This window comes from Pelophylax lessonae, assembly GCF_965119305.1.
Source record: "Pelophylax lessonae genome assembly, chromosome: 13".
NCBI classification, from domain to species: Eukaryota; Metazoa; Chordata; class Amphibia; order Anura; family Ranidae; genus Pelophylax; species Pelophylax lessonae.
In genome coordinates this window covers 20261165-20282035 of record NC_138780.1, presented here as the reverse complement: position 1 = coordinate 20282035, position 20871 = coordinate 20261165, and the positions used below count along the sequence as shown (strand labels likewise).

Genomic DNA, 20871 nt, shown 5'->3' with positions numbered 1-20871 from the left:
GGTGCGCCCCTGAAACCACATGCACTCCAGTCACGTAGTACTACGTGACTGGATGCAGCCGAGCCGCCCTGCCGCAGTAATATTACGGTGGCAAGTGGTTAAGGGGGAAAATCTTCCAGTCCAGAAGTTGTTAAAGGAGGAACACAACAATGCTCAAAAAATTCAGGCAGATGCCAAAGGAGTAGACCCCAATATTTCCCATGGTCTCCCTGAAGCCGTTGCCTCCATTGACACCGTGCCTTGTTCTGCACTGTCTCTCTGTGACGAGACCGCCATCTTGGTAGAGGCAGTGTTTTGCTTCTTCATCTCAGAGCTTTGACCTTTGTAATGATTAAGCACAGTGTGTGAAACGCGTCTACCTTGTCTTGATTGTCATATTTGGATGTCCAATCAATAAATCTGGGATTTTGACTCAAACCTGGAGTGCTGCCAATGCCTTTTCCTTTATCAAGGTTTTCACGGAGGCGAGCCGGGGCATGCACCGGTGTGAGTCATCAGGCAATCACACCACCTTGAGCAGCGAGTTCTTGTCTTTTCAATTTCATCTCAGAGCTGCCTTTCCCTCTGACGAAGGAATATTTAGGAAGCCCCAAGAAAGGTGGGAGAAGCGGAGATCAAAGAATGGATCTAACAGATGCAGGGAGAGCCCTGCACTGCAGATCTTCAGGTGCAGTTTCCTCTCTAGCAAGGAGAACAGTCAGCAAAGTAACAATCTCCAAAATAACCCCTTCCTAACCAGTGAAACCACAAAGCTCCTAATTCACTCCCTGGTTCTCTCGCCTCAACTGCTGCAAGATAAAAAGGTCATCTGGTTCCCATGAGGAAATCAATCATACAGTTAAACCACTTTAAAGCCATTTTGGCATTGGAACCTACCAAGGAAGAAATCGTGAAGAGCTCAGTATTTCAATGAGCCCCTGTGTGGGGGGAATCTTGATGGTAAGTTTCTGGTGTCATCACTACGTTCCCTGGAAGGGTAGAATTCTTCTCTTTCAGGTGGTGGGAATCTTGATAAGTGCCTGGTGTCATCACTACGTTCTCTTAAAGGGAATAAATCTTCTCTTTTAGGTGGTGGGAATCTTGATGATAATTGTCTTGCGTCATCACTACGCTCTCTGGAAGGGAAGAATTCTTCTCTTTCAGTTGGCGGGAATCTTGAGGGTAAGTTTCTGGTGTCATCGCCACGGTCTCTGGAAGGGTAGAATTCCTCTCTTTTAGGTGGTGGAAATCTAGACGACAATTGTCTGGCGTCCTCACTAAGCTCTCTGGAAGGGAAGAATTCTTCCCTTTCTGTTGGTGGGAATCTTGATGGCAAGTTTCTGATCTCATCACTACGTTCTCTGGAAGGGTAGATTTCTCCTCTTTCCATTGGTGGGAATCTTGATGGTAAGTTTCTGATCTCATCACTACGTTCTCTGGAAGGGTAGATTTCACCTCTTTCAGGTGGGGGGAAACTTGATGGCAAGTTCCTGATGTCATCGCTACGTTCTCTGGAAGGGAAGAATTCTTCTCTTTGAGGTGGTGGATTGGACAGTTCTCCTAGACGCATCTCAGATGAAGTCTGGATGGGTTCCCGTTCCCAGCGGCTGACACGTGCTGTAATTTAAAATGGGTGTTAAGTGTATGCATTTACTGTATCTGTTTACAGGAACATCCACAAAAGTAGCTTCCATTAAAGCCGAAATCCGCCTCCCCCTCCAAAAATTAAACTAAACCTCAGCAGCTACACATACTGCAGCTGCTGACTTTTAATATTAGGACACTTACCTGTGCTGGAGTCCAGCGATGTCGGCACTGTAGCCGATGTTTCCATCGACTGTCGGGTGCCGCCGCCGCCGCCATTGCCGGTAAGGGAACCTGGCAGTGAAGCCTTGCATTCCTATTGGCTCGGCGGTGGAGGAGGGGGCTGAACTTACGAGGGACAGCCCCGCGCGCCGTATCCCGGAAGTGGGGGAAGGGTACCTGTCAAAAAAACGGTACCCGTTCCTCCCCCTTCCCCCTGAAAGATGCCAAATTTTCACTTTCGGGTGGAACTCCGCTTTAAACTTCCTGTTGGGTCTCCAGAACAGAAAGTAAAGCAAAATATGATGAGACAAAAATCAGCAAAAATAAAGATGCCTGACAGAGGAAGGAAGTACCTGGGGGGAGGTGAGAGCTAAAGGAATGTAAAACTCCCTCTTGTTTGTGTTTGGAAAGAAGATCTGCATCATTTATTATGCATCATATAAGTGATTGTAAACACACACACACACACACACACACACACACACACACACACACACACACACACACACACATATACATATACATATATATTTTTTTTTTAAGAACCAAACAGGTTATACTTACCTGCTCTTTGCAGTGGTTTTGCACAGAACAGCCCGATCCTCCCCTTCTCAGGTCCCCCCTCGGTGCACCTGGCTCCTCCTCTTCTCGGTGTGCCACTATAGGAAGCCACGTCCTATTGTGTCACACCTGTGGGCTCGATCCTGAGCTACATTGTCTGCGTTCATTGACAGGGACAGCGTGGCCGAGTCCCTAGTCACAGGATTTGATTGACAGCAGGAAAAGCCAATGGCTCCCGCCTCTATCAATTTGCACTGTGAGGAGTGGAGAGAGCAGCTGGATTGAGATCAGGCTCAAGCAAGTCTATACAAGCTGGAGGGGCTAGGGAGGGGAGGGGGGTTACCATTTTTTAGGTCACACAGTAAGTGCACAGCATCATTTTCCAAATACAATTGTGTGGACAAAAAAACACATTCATGAATTTTAGTAAACAAACAAAATAGAATAGCAACTTTTTGGTAAAATATAAACGATGATGTTACACCGAGAAAATCGATACCAAACATGTCACACTTTAAGCGGAGTTCCAGCCTCAAAATTAACTTGACCCCATCCGCTTGCTGTACATTACCTGAAAAAGAATTGGATAATGACAATTTTTTTTGATTCACTTACCTTGTTTTTGAAGAAAATATACTCACCTTCCTTCCACTTCCTCCCTCTGCGGCCGCACCGTTAGTTCCTTCTTGCATTGACCCCTGGGAGCTGAACGTCATTGATCCCAGGAGTCAGTGCGCCTGCACCGGCCCCGCTCGTCACTACCGGTGCAGGCGCATTATTCCCTGCTAAACCGCTTCTGAGAAGCAGTGCAGGGATGACGCGCCTGCCCCGGAAGTGACAAGCAGGGCATTCTGGGACTCCGTCACCTGAAGGGGACACCGAAGAGGACGCTCCGGCTTCAGCTGCCCACACCTAAGATGGCAGCGCTGGAAAAGATTTTAAGTATTTCTTCTAAAAAGGAACAGGGGACAGTTCCGAGGCCATCATTGCCTAAATGCACTAGCCCCGACTGTCCCAGGGGTATTTTTATCTAAAAAAAAAAAAAATTTGAGGCCGGAACTCCGCTTTAAAATTGAACACGCTCAAGCAAGACAAACTGCGGTATTTAAAATTCTCCATAGGCGACGCTTTAAAAGCCTTTGCAAATTACCAGTTTAGATTAACACAGTAGGTCTGGTGTTAGAATTATCGCTCCGACGTTTGTGGCGATACCTCATGTGTGGTGGGATCACTGTTTACCTATAGGTGCGGGGCTGAAGTATGCGTTTGCAACTGCTTGCTGCGCACAGGGCGCTTTACATTTTTATTATTTAATTTTAGATGTTTTCTATTAAAAAAAAAAAAAAAAGAAAATTGATCGCTTCTATTGCGGTCATCCCTTCTGACATCAATAGCAGTGACATGTACTCTTTATGGGCTCCAATGCAGGCGATCAGACAAGACATATGCGGCCTGCAAACAAAAAAGCGGGAGCCAGAAGTGACAAAATAGTTGTTGCTTCCAGGTACTGACATCACACAGTGGGAGAACAGCTTCAGTTCCTCACACTGAGGCCGGCGCTGGATGCCGCCGGCCACATAGTTTTTGGGCTTCCCCATTGCTAAGGAGAGCCCAGTGGCAGCGGGGGGGGGTGGTACCCCCTTCCGCCACCTGTAAAAGTATTCCAGCGAAGTACTTTTACATGAAAGAGAATCGCCGGCACCAAGAACTGATACCGGGATTGTGGCTGTAGCCTCAACCATGATCCCGGTACAACTGCTTCTCTACTGCAACCTATATATACTGTGGCCGGTTAAATGATGCAATGATACAACCATCTGTCCCCTAACAGTAGAAACAAACTTATAACTATGAATGTACCTGGAAGCTTGCTCATAATTGGCATAGTGGGTGGTCTCTGTTCAACTATTGACCCCCCTTGACCAGTAGAAATGGGAGACTGCTGCAGCTTGTTGGCAGGTCCTAAACAAAGGAAGGAAAATTGATTAAACAAAAAAAAACAAAAAAAAAAAAAAATTATACATGCATGGTTTTTAATTATGTTAGAGTTGCAGCAAGACTCTACAGAGCTCAAGGGAGATCAAGTGTATGTACACTTAACTTCTCGTATTTGGTCATTTTGATCTGTTAACCAGTTAGGGACAGCCCGCCGCACCTACGGGGAACGACGTAGGGGTACGCTGGTCGCGCGCCTGGCTCTAGGGGGCGATCGTGCGCCACCGCCAGTGGGCTCCCACCCCCACTCGGCAGGGGGGATGCCGATGCATGGGGTCAGGTCATCTGCTGGTGTTGGCAAAAGTACCAATACCTGGTTTAATGATCATCATGATATCACTGTGCTTGATTGCCCAGCGAACTCGCCTGACCTAAACCCCATAGAGAATCTGTGGGGTATTGCCAAGAGGAAGATGAGAGACACCAGACCCAACAATGCAGATGAGCTGAAGGCCGCTATCAAAAGCAACCTCGGCTTCCATAACCCCTCAGCAGTGCCACAGGCTGATCGCCTCCATCCCACGCCACTATAATGCAGTAATTCATGCAAAAAGGAGCTCCGACCAAGTATTGAGCGCATTCTATACTGTACATGGACAGACTTTTCAGTAAGCCAACATTTCTGTATTTAACAAAAAAAATTTTTAATTGGTCTTATGCAATAGTCTAATTTTCCGAGATACTGAATTTTGGGTTCTTACTAGCTGCAAGCCATAATCAAAATGAAAAGAAAAGTACTTGAAATATATATCACTCTGTGTGTGTAACGCATCTATATAAAATATAGGAGTTTAAATTTTTGAATTGAATTACTGAAATAAAATACATTTTTTGCTGATATTCTAATTTTACGAGATGCACCTGTGTGTGAGAAGTTTTCTTGTTAGGGTTGATAACATGTATTTATCAATGTAAAATGTATCACTAGTGAGAGCAAGATGTGCAACAAAAGCTAAAAGCAATCAATCAATACATAAAAGAACAAAGTCCTGAAGCACTACCTGGAGGAGGGATGGGGTCAACCACTAGGGACATCAGTGGGACTGGCTTGTTAACTAGGCCTGTATTGCTGGAATCAGTGATGGGAAACACAGGTTCCGAACTGGAACTTGGAGGAGCTGGAGGGGAAAAAAAAAAAGTTAAGTATTAACCACTTCAATACCAGGCACTTACTCCCTTCCTGCCCAGGTCAATTTTCAACACTGTTGACAATTGCGCGGTCATGCAACACTGTGCCCAAACAACTTTTTTTTGAACAGATAGAGCTCTTTTGTTGGCAATCACCACTGGGGTTTTTTTTTTTTTTATTTAACAAATGAAAAAAGCCAAAAAATGTTGAGAAAAAAAAAAAAAAAAAAGTTCCTTTGTTGTTTCCATTATAAAAGTAAATTTTCTCCTTCACTGATGGGCATTGATGAGGCAACACTGGCGGGGCACTGATGAGGCAACACTATATGGAGTATTGATGGGGAGGCAATGACAGGAAGCGCTGGTGGGGCACAGAGGCAGCGCAGCACTGGTGGGGCACAGAGGCAGCAACACTGGTGGGCATTACAGGTGGGCACCGATGAGGCGGCACTCATCTGGAGTACTGATGGGGAGGCAATGACAGGCAGCGCTGGTGGGGCACAGAGAAGCAACGCTGGTGGGGCACAGAGAGGCAACGCTGGTGGGGCACAGAGAGGCAACGCTGGTGGGGCACAGAGAGGCAACGCTGGTGGGCATTATAGGTGGGCACTGATCTGGAGTATTGATGGGGAGGCAATGACAGGCAGTGCTGGTGGGGCACAGAGGCAGCGCAGCACTGGTGGGGCACAGAGAAGCAACACTGGTGGGCACTGATGAGGCGGCACTGATCTGGAGTATTGATGGGGAGGCAATGACAGGCAGTGCTGGTGGGGCACAGAGGCAGCACTGGTGGGGCACAGAGAAGCAACACTGGTGGGCACTGATGAGGCGGCATTGATCTGGAGTATTGATGGGGAGGCAATGACAGGCAGCGCTGGTGGGGCACAGAGAAGCAACACTGGTGGGCATTCTAGGTGGGCACTGATCTGGAGCATTGATGGGGAGGCAATGACAGGCAGCGCTGGTGGGCACTGATCTGCAGTATTGATGGGGAGGCAATGACAGGCAGCGCTGGTGGGGCACAGAGGCAGCGCAGGTGGGCCTTACAGGTGGGCAGCGCTGATAGGGGGCTGCACAGATAATCATTGAATTGATCAGTGCAGCTCCCCATCAGGAATGCTGCTTATCGGTTCTCCTCTACTCACGCGCGGCCAGAGTAATGCTGTTAACCGGCACTCCCTTGTTACACTGATTGGACACAGACACCACATCTCCAATCATGGTAGATGGGGCTCTTTGCCATGTGATCAGCTGAGCGACACCGCATGACCAATCAGAGCGTTGCACACCATGTTGGAGGACGTCAGATGATGTTCAGTCATAACAGTAAAACCACCGCCTGGCCGTCATTTTGCCATAGGCCAGGCGAGATGTGGTTAAACACCCAATGCATCTGCAACAGAAAAATACATCACCACAAATATATTCACAAAACGAAAAGAAAAATAGCTTAAAGAGGTCACAAGGTGCAGCCACTCAAGACAACAAACCTTAGCAACCTTTGTAAAGGCACCTGGGCAGTCCTAAAACTGGAGCAGCCAACTGTTACATAGGCAGATCCAAAGTCTGTAAAAGCCAAACTGACCCTTCAGCTTAATACACTGCAAGTGCATAAAAATAAGAGGTGCACAAAATCTTAGGCCCCTTTCACACTAGCAGACAGAGTGGGTTCAGCTGTCAGTTTTTCAGGCAGATCCGATTGTATCCTCCAGTCTCGTCTATGGAGCGGAAGAGTAAATCGGTTCCCCATCCGTCAGGCGGATTCGATGGCAGTGGGGTGTAGACAGATGGTTTGGCTCCTTTTTAAATCAAACAGAAATTTCCCAAATGGCTCTGATCAAAAACTTCCATCCACACACAGGTTAAAATGGCAATTGGGTTAATTTCCCACATTGGGGGCTTTGTAAATTGCAATTAGTGTCTGTGTATAAATAGTCTGAGTTGTTAGTTCTCAGGGGGATGCACTGAGCAGGCTAGATACTGAGCCATGGGCAGCAGAAAGAACTGTCCAAAAGACCTGCGTAACAAGGTAATGGAACTTTATAAAGATGGAAAAGGATATACAAAAGATATCCAAAGCCTATTCAATCACTTAAATGGCTGGGGATCAAGAGATACCTGAATTTTCCAAGGTCAGGTAGACCAAGAAAGATTACAGCCACAACTGCCAGAAGAAGGTTTGCGGTACAAAGAAAATCCCACAGGTAACCTCAGGAGAAATACAGGCTGCTCTAGAAAAAGTTGGTGTGGTTGTTTCAAGGAGCACAATACGACGATACTTGAACAAAAATGAGCTGCATGGTCGAGTTGCCAGAAAGAAGCCTTTCCTGTGTGCCAATGCCACAAAAAAGCTTGGTTACAATATGCCCGACAATAACTTGACATGCCTCAAAGCTTCTGGCACACTAATCTGGAGTGACAAGACCAAAATAGAGCTTTATGGTCACAACCATAAGTGCCATGTTTGGAGAGGGGTCAACAAGGCCTATAGCAACAAGAATACCATCTCAGCTATGAAGCATGGTGTTGCCTCACTGGTGTTTTGGGGGGTGTGAGCTCTAAAATCATGGGGAATCTTGTGAAAATAAATGGCAAGATGAATGCAGCACGTTATCAGAAAATACTGGCAGACAATTTGCTTTCTTGGCACGTTCTTGGACTTTACAGCATGGCAATGACTCTAAACCCAAGGCCAAGTTGACCCTCCAGTGGTTATACCCGAAACAGGTGAAGGTTTGGGAGCGGCCATCACAGTCCCCTGACCTTAATATCATTGAGCCACTTTGGGGAGATCTCAAACGCGCGGTTCATTCAGGACGAACAAAGACTTTGCATGACCTGGAGGCATTTTACCAAGATGAATGAGCAGCTTTACCACCTACAAGAACCTGGGGCCTCCTAGACAACTATTAAAGACTATGCTGTCATTGATGCTAAAGGGGGCAATATACAGTATTAAGAACTAAGTAAGCAGACTTTTGAACAGGGGTAATTTCATTGGTTTACTTGTTTCCAAGTTTTGTTTTATGATTGTGCCATTCTGTTATCACCTACAATTCTAGAATATTAATCCCATGAGAAAAATATTTAGTGCCCTATTTCTCCGGGATGCACACAGAAGAAATTCACCGGCGAAAAGTGTAAAGGCAGGCTTGCCATTACTCAACAAGGAGGTCTCGCACTTGAGGATTCTCCATACATATTCCAGGGAAACCAGGTCTGGTAAGAACGTTCATATGTACCCAATTCATGTGCCAGGAGTGACTCCATGCGGTCGACATGATACATCTCCTCCACCCACTCTAAAGCGTCGGAGCACGTGAACTTCAGCAATGGTGGAGAATGACCAATCTAGGATTGCCTATAGATGCATAGAGTAGAGGATAGTCAGAGAGATTGGGGTAAGGCTCTGGAGAAGTCCTGGAGGGGACCATGAGAGAAGGTGATGAGGGAGCTAGAGTAGAGAGGGGTGGCAGATTCTGAGTGGTTGATCAGTCTGGCAGCAGCATTCATGATGAACTGAAGGGGCGATAGCCTATGTCAGGGGTCTTAAAACGTTCCATACAAAGGGCCAGACTTTGAAGAGGCTGGACTGTGGCCAGTGTGATTAGAAAATGCCCTGTGAGCAATCAATGCCCTGTCATTGGTGTCAGTAGAAGGAATAGAGCCCCATCATTGGTGTCAGTAGAAGGAATAGAGCCCCATCATTGGTATCAGTGGGAGGAATGGTATCCATTGCTGGTGTCAGTGCGGGGGGGAGTGCCTTATATCCATGGCAGGAACCATCATTGGTATGAGTGGGAGGAATGGTGCCCATTGCTGGTGTCGGGGGGGAGGGCCTTCGATCCATTGCAGGAATAGTGCCCCCGAGGGCCAGATAAAGCCAAGCAGAGGGCTGCATCTTGCCCCCGGGCCACAGTTTGGAGACCACTGGCCTTTGTAAAGGTAAACCAATGAGGAGGGAGATGATGTAGTCGAGGCGAGAGATAATCAGGGCGTGAATTAGAAGCTTTGTGGTGTCGCTGGTTAAGAAGTAGGGTATTTTGGAAATGTTGGAGGTTGAGGCAGCATGATTTGGACAGCGATTGGATGTGGGGCTGCAAGGACAGTCCAGGGTTACACCCAACACCCTGGCAATGTGGGAACATCCTGATAGTTGTGCCATCTCGACAGAAGTCAGGGGAAGGGGCACTTGGGGTAGGAAATATCATGATCTCTGGTTTGGACATACTGAGATTGAAGTGGTGTGACATTCATATTTAGCCCAGATATCTACAGCCTTACCTGATCTTGGTTGATTTTTGGTGTGTCATCTAGATTTCTGCAACCTTACCTGTATTTTTTTTTTTTTATATTCATGGTCTCATCCATATTTAGCCCAGATTTCTGCAACCTTACCTTGTATTTTGTGAGGGGCTGTAGTCGAAGACTGCGGACGCTCTTTCCTTGGATGCTCTCTTGCTTTTTGAATCTCCAAAAATGCCTACGAGTAAAAAAACAAAAACAAACAAAACAAAAAAAGAATGAAAACCCTAAAACACTGCTGGGATATATACGTAGTCCCAGAATGGGCAACTTCATTGCACCCACTATGACCCTCCAAGAGTCGTAATTTGAACTTTGCCTTGGCTGCAAAGCACCATGTAATCCAACTTTGATTAAAAAAAAACAGAGCCCAACTGCAGCCAATAAACCTAATATTAGTTTGAATAGAGCGGGGAAGGGTTTAAACCTCCGTCAGGGTTTTTTTTTTTTTTTTTTTTTAAATACTGTTTGTGGGGAAACTTACCTTTACTTCCTGTCAGGACAGAAATGGGACTTAGACAAAAACAGGGATTTTGCACTCAACGTAAAATCCATTTCTTGGAGACCTTTGAGGGACAACAGAAACCTTTGGAACATACTGCCACCTACAGTCGGATTGGACACTGGCAAACAAAAAACTGTAGCCTAACCCGGGATGACCACTCCTACTACCAAGTCAGCCTCTGATTTGTATCAAAGCAGTCAGTCATATTGAGGGACACAGGAAGTCGAAAGCTGAGTTGTTCATGAACAGTCCAACGTTCGAAAAAAGCAGTGACAGAGATTCGTACAGAATGGACCTCATCTCGACAATGGAGGGATTTGTCTTACCGTAAAATCCTTCTCTGGTTCATTGACAGATGCAGCTTTAGGGTTTATGCTGCCCCCTACAGGAGTAAAAGTTCTGGCTACGCCTATGGGCAGTCCCAGGGGGTATACCCACTCTTCCTGCTATAGGATGTCAGTTTTGTATCGAAGCAGTGTCAGAAAAATAAAAATACCAACCCAACTCAAAAATAGAGGGGCGGGTACTGCTTCAGTCAATGTACTTCAGAGAAAAGGATTTTACAGCAAGATAAAATCCAATTTTCTATCGTTCATTGACGGATGCACTCTCTGATCCATATCAGTAGGGACATCCCAAAGCAGTGCCATACAATGAGGGGTGGGAAGAGCAGAAAAATAAGTACCCAAACAGGCAACATAGGACTTATCAGAACAACATGAGGCCCACCTGAAAAACATTATAAAAACCCTCAAGGAAGGTTAAGAATCCTCAAACCGCAACCTGCAAGACTTTGCAGTCAAAAAAGAGGCATCTGCAGATGCCAGCATATTTTATAAAATTTTGCGAAGGTATGAACAGACGACCAGGTAGCCGCCTTGCAAATCGAAAACAGATGCCCAATGGCGAAAAGCCCAGAAAGCACTAAGCGCCCGAGTAGAAATGTGCCTTAACAAGGAAAGGAGGAACCTGACCCTTATAAGCCTGCACCAAGTGTCTGATCCATCTGGAAATAGTTGCAGCAGACGCAGACAGCCCTTTCTTTGGACCATCCGTGAGTACAAAGAGCGAATCAGACTTCTGAAAAGATTCAGTAGTCTCCAAGTACACCCTGATTGTCCTAACCACATCCAGAGTATGCAGTGCAAATTCCTTAGGATGTTTTGGCTTAGGACACCGTAACACGATGTTCTCATTCAAGTGAAAACTGGAAACCAACTTCGGAATTCAGGACGGATCCGGACGAAGTACCACCACCAGATAGGGAGACTGACAGGACAAGGCCGCCAGTTCCGACACCCTGCGCGGAGAAGTAATAGCCACCAAGGCCACCTTCTGGTATAAGGTAAGCAGAGGAATCTCCCGAATACTTTCAAAAGGTTTCTGAAGAACCGACAGCACCAAATTAAAGTCCCAAGGTGGCAATGGGAGGATGCACCAGAGGTACAAAATGTTGCACCCCCTGGAGGAAGTCACACACCAGGAAAAAAGGGAGGCTACAAAAAAAAAAAAAAAAAAAAAAAAAAAAAAAAAAAAAAGCCAAAGGCGGAGACCTAAACCTTGATAGTACTCAAGGCCAACTTTTGATCAACACCTCATTGAAGGAAAGCCAAGATCCGAGCCACTGAGTAAGAGCGAGGAGGAGCCCCAAGAGACTCGTACCACGCAATGTATGACTTCCATGTACGATGATCGATCTTCCTAGAAGTCTCCTTCCTTGCTTTAAGCAGACTGGGAAACACTGAAGCAGACAATCCCCTGTCCTTCGGCACCTGGCTTTCAACAGCCAAAGCCAGCGACCGTAAAACAGGGTTGGGCCCCAAGACCGTAGATCCTCCCTGAGAGGAAGTCTCCAAGGAGCGTCTGAGACCAGCCTGACCAGGTCGGTGTACCAAGCTCAGCGAGGCCAGTCCGGAGCCACAAGACTGACCAGAGTCCCTTCCGCCTCGATCCTGCGATGAAGTCTTGGCAGCAACTTGAGAGGAGGAAAGGCATACATCAGCTGATACTGACCCTAGGGGGCCACCAGCGGATCTGCGGCGTCTGCCAGAGGGTCCCCGGAACCGGCCACAAACCTCTGCACTTTTCTGTTGATGCGAAACGCCCACAGATCTACACCTAGAGTGCCCCAACAAAAGGCACACCTCCGTATGGAGGGACCATTCTCCTGCATCCAAGGACTGTCAACTGAGGTAATCCACCTGCCAATTTTCCACTCCTGGAATGTGAACAGCGGAGAACAAAGCGTTCCACCCACCGGATGCCTACCACTTCCAGGGCCGCAAGGAGACTTTTGGTGCCCCCTTGGTGATTGACATAAGCCACGGCACTGTCCGATTGAATGCGCACTGCACAACCCTACAGGTGCTCGGTCCAGTGGACTAGGCAAAGCCGGATAGCTCTCAGCTTCAGAACATTGATAGATAACCTGGAATCCTCTAAGGACCAGACTCCTTGAGCAGACAACATGCCAAGAACCCCTCCCTACCCGGACAGACTTGCATCGGTGGCGACATCCAATATGTAGGGAGGAAAGATTTCCCTTGCCTGAGCATCGGGGACCGAAGCCACCAGATCAGGAACTCCCTGATCACCTGGCTCAGCTGGATCCGATTGTCCAGGGAATGTGGATTCTTGATCTATTTGAGAAGAATTTCCTTCTTGAGGATGTGGAATTGAGCGAAGGGGACCGCCTCTGAGGATGACACCATCAGTCCCAGAACTCTCATACAAGTCCTCAGGGACGACCAATTGCTGGACAGCAACAGCTGCATCGCAGTCTGGAGTTTTCTGGAGGAAAAAACACCCTGGCTGAGGACGAGTCGAAAGTCAGGCCCAGATAGTCCAGTCTCATGGAAGGGACCAGGGGCGACTTCTGAAGATTCAGAATCCACCTGAACTCCTCCAGAGTTCTCATGGATATCTCCAGATTTGTCACCAGCAACGTGTGACTCCGCACGGAGAAGCAGATCGTCCAGGTAACCCAGGACTGATATCCCCCACTAGCATAACTATGCCAGGCCTGGAGCCAACACCTTCGTCAAGACCCGAGGAGCAGAGGTGAGACCAAAGGGTAACGCCACAATTGATAATGATCCTCTCCCATGGCAAAGAGCAGAAACCGTTGGTGTCCTGCACATATTGGGATCTGAATGTAGGCAATTTGATGTCTATGGAGGCCAGGAAATCCCCCTGATGTAGGGAAGCATCACCGTTCGAACAGATTTCATCTTGAATGATTGGACTCGCGCAAAGTAATTTAGTGCCTTCAGGAACAGGATTGGACGCACCTTACCTTCCTTCCTGGGGAACGTAAACAGGTTTGAATAAAAGCCCTGAAAAAGTTTGGCACACAGAACCGGAACTATTACTCCGTTGTACTACCCGGGATAGCCACAGGTCTGGGAACCGGCATAGACACCCCCCCACCCCAGATACGGGCGAGGGTGCACCTTCAGGCTGAAGGGGCCTTGTCCTCAGGTCTGGAGAAACTCGATTTTTGTTTGCCAGACCAGGGTGCCACCCGAGGGAATCTTGAAGGACTTGCTCTATCGAATGACCCGAGGGAGAAAAAAAAAAAAAAAAAATAACTGTGCTGAAAAGGAGGGACCCCGTCTGAGACGAGGGTCCTTAACCTTGTTAGCCTGTGGGAGAAAGCCCCGTGAGACCTTTGATAGTGTCATCCAGGGTAGCCCCAAACAGGCGATCTCCTTGAAAAGGTAGATCAGTCAAGGCCTTCGAGATCTGATCCGCAGACCAGCACTTGAGCCAAAGTATACGCCGGAGGACCACTGCTGAAACTGACAGTCGGCCCATATGGGAGCAGTATCCAGCGTGGCACTGCAAACAAATTGCAGCCCCTGCACCAGCTGGTCCAACAGCTCCGCAAAGGCAGGGGCGAGTTGTTTCCCCTCCAGGTCATGGCGTAGCAACTTAGCCCATTCAGTCAAAGTTTGCTAGACAAGGGCAACAATAAACACCGGTCTTAGTGCAGATAGTTTGCATGTAGTGAGTACATATTGCGGGCCACAGACTCCACCTTTCTATCTGGCAGATCTTTAAGGACAGGGAAACCTCCACTGGGATCATGGTAGTTTTTTTCAGTCTTGAGACCTTGCGTGACAGGACAGAGAGGAACCCAGGAATGTGAGATCTGACCGTCCCAGGGAGGGGCCCGCGTCCACCCCCCAAATCCGCCAGGGGAAGAGGGGGGAACATTTACTCACCATACCTTAACAGGCGGGCTCCATCTCCTGACAGAACCCCTCTCTGCCAAAGTGGGGGGGGGCTGTCGGTCAAATGGATGCTGCGACTCTGGCCTAGACCCGGTCGTATGCGACCTGGTGAGACATTTAACTCGCGGGGCCAGTCCCCGTCCAATGGGACTATGTCGCGGCCGACCCAGCGCAGAGCTAAGGCCTGTGCGCGCGCGCTTGTTGGCCGGCTGGGGTGACCACTGATCTATACATCCAGCCCGTCGCCCAGATCTGGCATAGTTGCTTGTAGAGCTCACTGGGAAAAATCAGGAGAAAAGCGAACTAGAAAAAATCCCAGCAAGGAACTAGGTCCTTACTCCTGACTAGGCAGATTAAAAATGGACATCCTATAACAGTAGGAGAGAGGGTATACCCCCTGGGACTGCCCATAGGCGTAGCCAGAATTTTTCTGCCTAGTGTCCTACTCCAGTATGGGGCAGCATAAACCCTACTGATATGACTGCATCTGTCAATGAACGATAGAGAAATTCCTTTTAATGAACCAGAGTTGGACAAAAGTGCAGATGAACAATGCCGTGGTTAAGGTGAAAGGCAGAAACTACCTTAGGCAGGAAGAAGTCCTGGGCTTCACCACCACCTTGACCCCAACTAAAAAGTTCTTTGCTCTGAAACCAGACAAGCCCCCTTGAGACCCTAACTCGTATAGACCGATTTCCTTATTGCAGTCTGACATAAAAATTCTGGCTAAAGTACTTGCTCGAAGACTGAATAGGGTAGTGGCCACTATAGTACACGTGACCAGGCAGGGTTTATGCCCAACAAGTCCACAGCGGTAAACCTTAGGAGACTATATGTTAATATGCAAACCGTGTCGGAAAATATGGGCTCCCAGGCTATCCTGTCTCGATGCCAACAAAGCCTTTGATTGTGTGGAGTGGTAGTATCTGTGGGCAGTTCTGGAGTTTGGCTTTGGTCCCACATTTATTGCTTGGGTGCGACTCCTATATCGGGCGGTCATTCGGGAGGGGGGCAGGCAATCTTTACCATTTTACTTAGAGGGAGGGACTCGACAGGTATGCCCCTTATCCCCCCTACTGTTTGCTCTGGCCATAGAGCCCCTGGCGGCCCGAATTCGGACCAACAACTCTGGTGGGCTTCCGGTATGGGACATTAGATGAGAAAATATTGCTCTACGCTGACGATATGCTGCTACTGTTGGGTGACATCGGCCCCTCCCTACGGACGGTGATGCAGCTTATTACGGTCTTTGGGGAGTTCTCCGGCCTCACCATTAATTGGTCTAAATCGGCCCTGCTACCACTGGACCAGGGGTTGGAGCCCCAGTTGACTACTTTCTGCCCTTTCCCAGTGGTGGAGCAATTTAAATATCTGGGCATTGATATTTCGGCAGACATTACATATTACTGAAGGTTGAATGTTTTCCCACTTCTAACAAGGTTTAGGGATAAAATAGGAATTTGGTCCAAACTTTGGCTCTCGGTAGCCGGAAGAGCAAACTTAGTAAAAAGGATTCTAATGCCCCAACTTTTTATATTTTCTTCATAATACCCCTGTAGTTATCCCACTAAAAATCTTTAGATTGGTTAACTCCCTTTTCCACTCTCTGATATGGAGAACTCCCTTTTCCACTCTCTGATATGGAGGACGGGCACAGCTAGGATCAGGTTGGAGCAACTACAACGATCTAAGGATGCTGGGGGCTTGGCTTTCCCTAACCCCTGGATTTAGTATTTGGCGGCACAGTTACAGCACATGCTGGGAGCCCTTAGTCTGGGGGACTCAACTTTTGAGGTGGTGCTTCAGGCGGTGGGCGCAGATAGCCTTCTGGAGGCCCTGGAGTCGCAGTTGCTAGCAAAATCAAATAAGATCTTTCCCACGTATAGATTGATGCACAAGGTGTGGTCTAAGGCAAAGCAACTCCGGAAGGTAACTGGCTTTACAGAGTACAGCACGATATGTATCAATTAGACCTACCCAGAACTGTCGGACCTGCAGTGTGGAGCTATGTGGCGGGCGCAGGGGGTTAACCTCCTTCGCCAATTGTTTGACCGTGGCCGGTTACTCAGCTGCATGCCAGGTTCGACATACCCCAGAGCATGAGGTTTTCACACTTTACAGCATGCCATTAGAGCCCAACCCCGGAGTTCTTCCCGACACCAGTTTTCTCTATGATTAAGCATTTCGATTCCACTAAAGGGTTTATTTCTGAGTGTTATGCAATGCTACTTTTCGTTTATCTGGAACAGTTTCCTAGTCCAGCTAAGTCACAGTGGGAGGCTGACGTGGGTGACCTTACTGATGACCAGTGGGAGGAGGCATTGGAGGCGGTGCGACACTGCTCATTGAATGTGGCGCAAAGACTTTCACAATTGTACATACTTCTCCGGGTGCATTCCACCTCAACCCGTTTGCAGAGGCTGGGCTTGCAGGCGGACCCTTTGTGCCCTAGATGTAACCAGGACAATGGTGATCTAATCCACCTTCTGTGGCGGTGCCCTAAGCTCCACAGGTATTGGACGGCGGTGGTTCGGACAATTAATGCTGCTCATCTCCTTTCAGTGCCAGTGGACCCAAAGCCCTGCCTTCTTGGTTTGGTAGAGGACTTTACCCAAGACATTAATAGTAGACTGGCGGTCACCAGGGATCCGTTTCAGGCCCGCAAGGTTATCTTACAACATTTGATTGCCCAGTCTCCCCCCACGTTGGAGATGTGGGTACATGCAATGGGTACCACATTATGGTGCGAACGTCTGATCTACCCAACAGAGGTGTACCGCTTAGATAACAGGATCTGGGGTGGGTGGCTGGTGGTTCCTGGCCTAGCTCCTAAAGATTTGGTCCTTGACTGTCTGCTGCAATAACTGCTTTGCTATTGAAGTGGGGGCTTCTCTCAGCTGGGGACTGTGTGTTTGATATTTCTATTCTATGGTTGTACTTCTCTATGGGAAAGTTGTATACTGTGTGAAGTCTGTACTTTGTTTTTTTCAATAAACTTTGCTTCTGACAAAAAGTTATTTGCGAGTTAAGGCCACCATTTTAGACACACCCCTCAAGAGGTGACAGCAACCGGGAAAACCACCTTGTGGGTTAAGTTAGAGGAATGTCTCGAATGGGTTCAAACGGCAGTTCCTGAAGCAGTGAGAACCACATTTGAATTCCAAGAAGTCACTGGGAAACAGGGGAAGCCATATGGGGTCTTAAGACAGTGAGAGGCCAGTGGTCTCTGAAACCGGCAGAAACCTGACCCTTGACAGTGATGAGGTCCAGATGCAGCTGTATAAAATGGTGAAAATGTATTCCTCGGAGATACTCTTGGGATGAAGGTCCCTAGATGCAGACAAAGTGAAGCAAGCTTGCTAGAAGTGGAATTTCTACCTTTGAACATCATAGAAATCACTGACTCTGATGCCCGTGTCCTTTAGAACCTTGGCTTCCATAGCCATGCATTAAAGCCAGAGACCATTAAGCAGGATGACAAACCAGCCCTTGGGACAGTAGATCTTTAGCAGCCTTGCAGGGCCCAAAAGGAGTCTTACCAGGCTGGTGTACCTCATTCACCTGCCAATCCAGGACAATGAGGATTACCAATATTGCCCTCTATCTCAATCCTTTGGAGCAGACGAGAAACATGTCTAAAGAGGAAAGGAAAAGATCAGAGTTTGCTGATCCCATGGAGTCACCAGAGCATCTACCGCTTTTGGTTGCACCCATGACAGGTCCTGGAACATTTTCAGGTATATGAACTACTCCCTCAGGTCCAGGTGCCGTTAGCTAGGGGAAATCTGCATGCCAATTGTATACACCTGGGATATACAAGGCTGAAGCTCTGTCTAGGGTACGTCTGCTTTACCTCTTGCCAAAGCAAGACTTCTGGTTCCGCCTGAAAGGCCGCAGTGTTGGTGTTATTCAACTGAATCTGGAGTGGATGGCCTCCAACAGGTTGGTCAAACGCTGAAGGGAACAGCCTAATTTCTTAAAGTTCCAGGATGTTTATTTGAAGGTTGAATTCCAATTATAAAGTCCCCGAATTCCTCTTTATTCCAACAGCCTAGCGCCTGTTGAGATTCTTTCAAAAGACAGGAAGAAAAGACCTGACTCCAGAGCTGGATTCCTGAGCCATCAAGCCAGAAATAGTCTGGTCCTTTGCATCAGCAGAATCAGACTTCCCGGAGACAGAACCAATTTGCCCCACAATACCATAAAATTTAGCATTTCAGAGGTCTGGAGGGAAACTGGAGAATGTCTTCAGAGGCCACCATCAGTACCAAGACTTGTGCAAAAGCGGGGAGTCGGGAGGATTCTGGTTTGTAGATTTAAAACCGCACAGTGGTGAAACCAGGCCAAGATACTCCAAATGATGAAGAGGTTCCAGCAAGGATTTATGAAGGTTTAGGACAAACCCAAAATTTCTGTAACATTTGGATAGTCCGAGACTTAATGTAAGTGAGATCCCATGTCGATTGTTTCCCCACAATAGGGATGCCACAAAAAAACTCAACAGGGCCAGAACCTTGGTGAACACCCTAAGTGCAGAGGAGAAGCCACGGGGCCAGGACACATGCTGATAATGTAGGGGTCCCACAGCAAAATGTAGAATTCGCTGATGCACTGAACAGATGGGCAAGCATATTGAAGACCAAAGAAGCCAGAAAAGTTCACCTGGTGGAGCGAGGTGTTGACAGATCAAGTGAAATCTATTTGGAATTTTGAGGCAAAAAATGTGCTTTGAGGTCCAAGATAGGGCAAATTGGGTTTGGGAACAAGAAAAAGGTTGGGAGTAAAACCCCTAAAACAAACCATTCTGTTGCAGGGACTGGGGTAATGACACCCTGATCAAGAAGACTCACAGGGACCCAATGAAGACCTGCTGTCTGTGCAGAGATACAGGAAGGTTCCAAGTGAAAAACCGAGGAAGGGGCAGGGAACAAAACTCAAGATGGTACCCCTGGGAGACCATTTCTTGCACCAAGACATTTGGAATGCAAACTGAGGAAAGATCCACAGATGTCCCCTAATCTGGAAAGTGAGGAAACCTTCATGTGAAAGGAGGCTTTTCAAAGGATTTTTCAGACTTTTATGGCACTTTTCCACTGCAAGTACCGGCTCGGCTCTACTCGGCTCGGTTTGCTTTTCCACTGCTGGTACCGCATGGTACGGTGTTGGAACGGTTCGGTACGGTTTGCTTTTCCACTAAAGTAGTACTAAAGTTAAGTGGGTGGGATAACAAAGATTCTCTGACTAATCAGTGGCTAGTAGTGACTGCATGCAAAGGATTGTGGGATATGGTACCAGTATGGTACCTCAATCGAGGTGGTACTGTTTTTTTAGAGAGCCGTGCCATTCGGTTCCATGCAGTGGAAAAGCGCTGCCGTACCGTACCAAACCGTTCCTACACCGTACCATGCGGTACCAGCAGTGGAAAAGCGCTCTTATTGTCAGACTGTGTGTTTGAACTGATAGCCAAAGCTTGGAGTTCTCCCTGAACCTGTATTAAGGACAGGTCCTTGTAGCTTAGGAAGCATTTCTACATTTAAGGAGACCAACCAAGCAAGCATTTGCCTTACAGAAGAGTACTGTGACCCAATGACCATCCATGCACACCTTCGCCTGATCGATGATGTCTTCTCCCTGCAGCTGTCTAGGACAGTGGTTGACAATCAGCGCTCTGTGGACCACAAGAAAAGGTTGGTGGTCCCCAGAGGGGTTTTGATGCAAATCAACTTTGTGGCAGGTGTATACCGTCCAGTTTTGTTTCCAGTATTGTTCTCAATGCACGCTGACAGTCAATACTGTCAGCGTGCATCAATACCCGAAGCCTCCTGTGTAGTTTTGGCTCCTGTGGAATTAGAGGGAGGTGCCGGGAGTAGCTCAGAGAGCAGGAGGTGAAGGAGGTGGGCTTTCAATGGCAGTGCTGATTACAGACAGTGGGAGGGAGCACGGAGCTTGAGCACATGACTGGATAAGGAGGTTAGATCCCATGTTGGTGGTCCGCGGGAATTCAAAAAGGTCTATTTAGTGGTCCATAAAGTCAGAAAGGTTGGCGAGCACTGGTCTTGGAGGTTGTAGATGCTATACAGGCTAAGATAGCCATAGCAGAATCATTTGAAAAACTGGATTTTTGACTTACCGTAAAATCCTTTTCTCTTCTTAGGTTCATTGACGGACGCAGTCCTCTGATGCATATCAGTAGGGTAATAGCACCCCCTACAGGAGTAGGACACTAGGCAGAAAAAAGTTCTGGCTACGTCTATGGGCAGTCCCAGAGGGTACACACACTCTCTTCCTGCATAGGATGTCAGTTTTGTATCAAAGCAGTGTCAGAAAAGTAACGCCAACCCAACTCAAAATAAAGGA

The 20871-nt window shown here is 47.7% G+C and overlaps 1 protein-coding gene across 1 annotated transcript in view; it reads right to left on the bottom strand.

Moving 5' to 3' along the window:
- Positions 1–6845: 6845 nt before the first annotated feature.
- LOC309569110 (uncharacterized protein) overlaps positions 6846–20871 on the bottom strand; it is a gene marked incomplete at both ends in the record, with an annotated part of 58945 nt that continues 44919 nt past the window's right edge. The window contains 2 exons of the mRNA XM_082274874.1: positions 6846–6862; positions 9868–9952. Of these exons, the coding sequence (XP_082131000.1) occupies positions 6846–6862; positions 9868–9952 (102 nt within the window). The remainder of the gene's footprint in view (positions 6863–9867; positions 9953–20871) is intronic.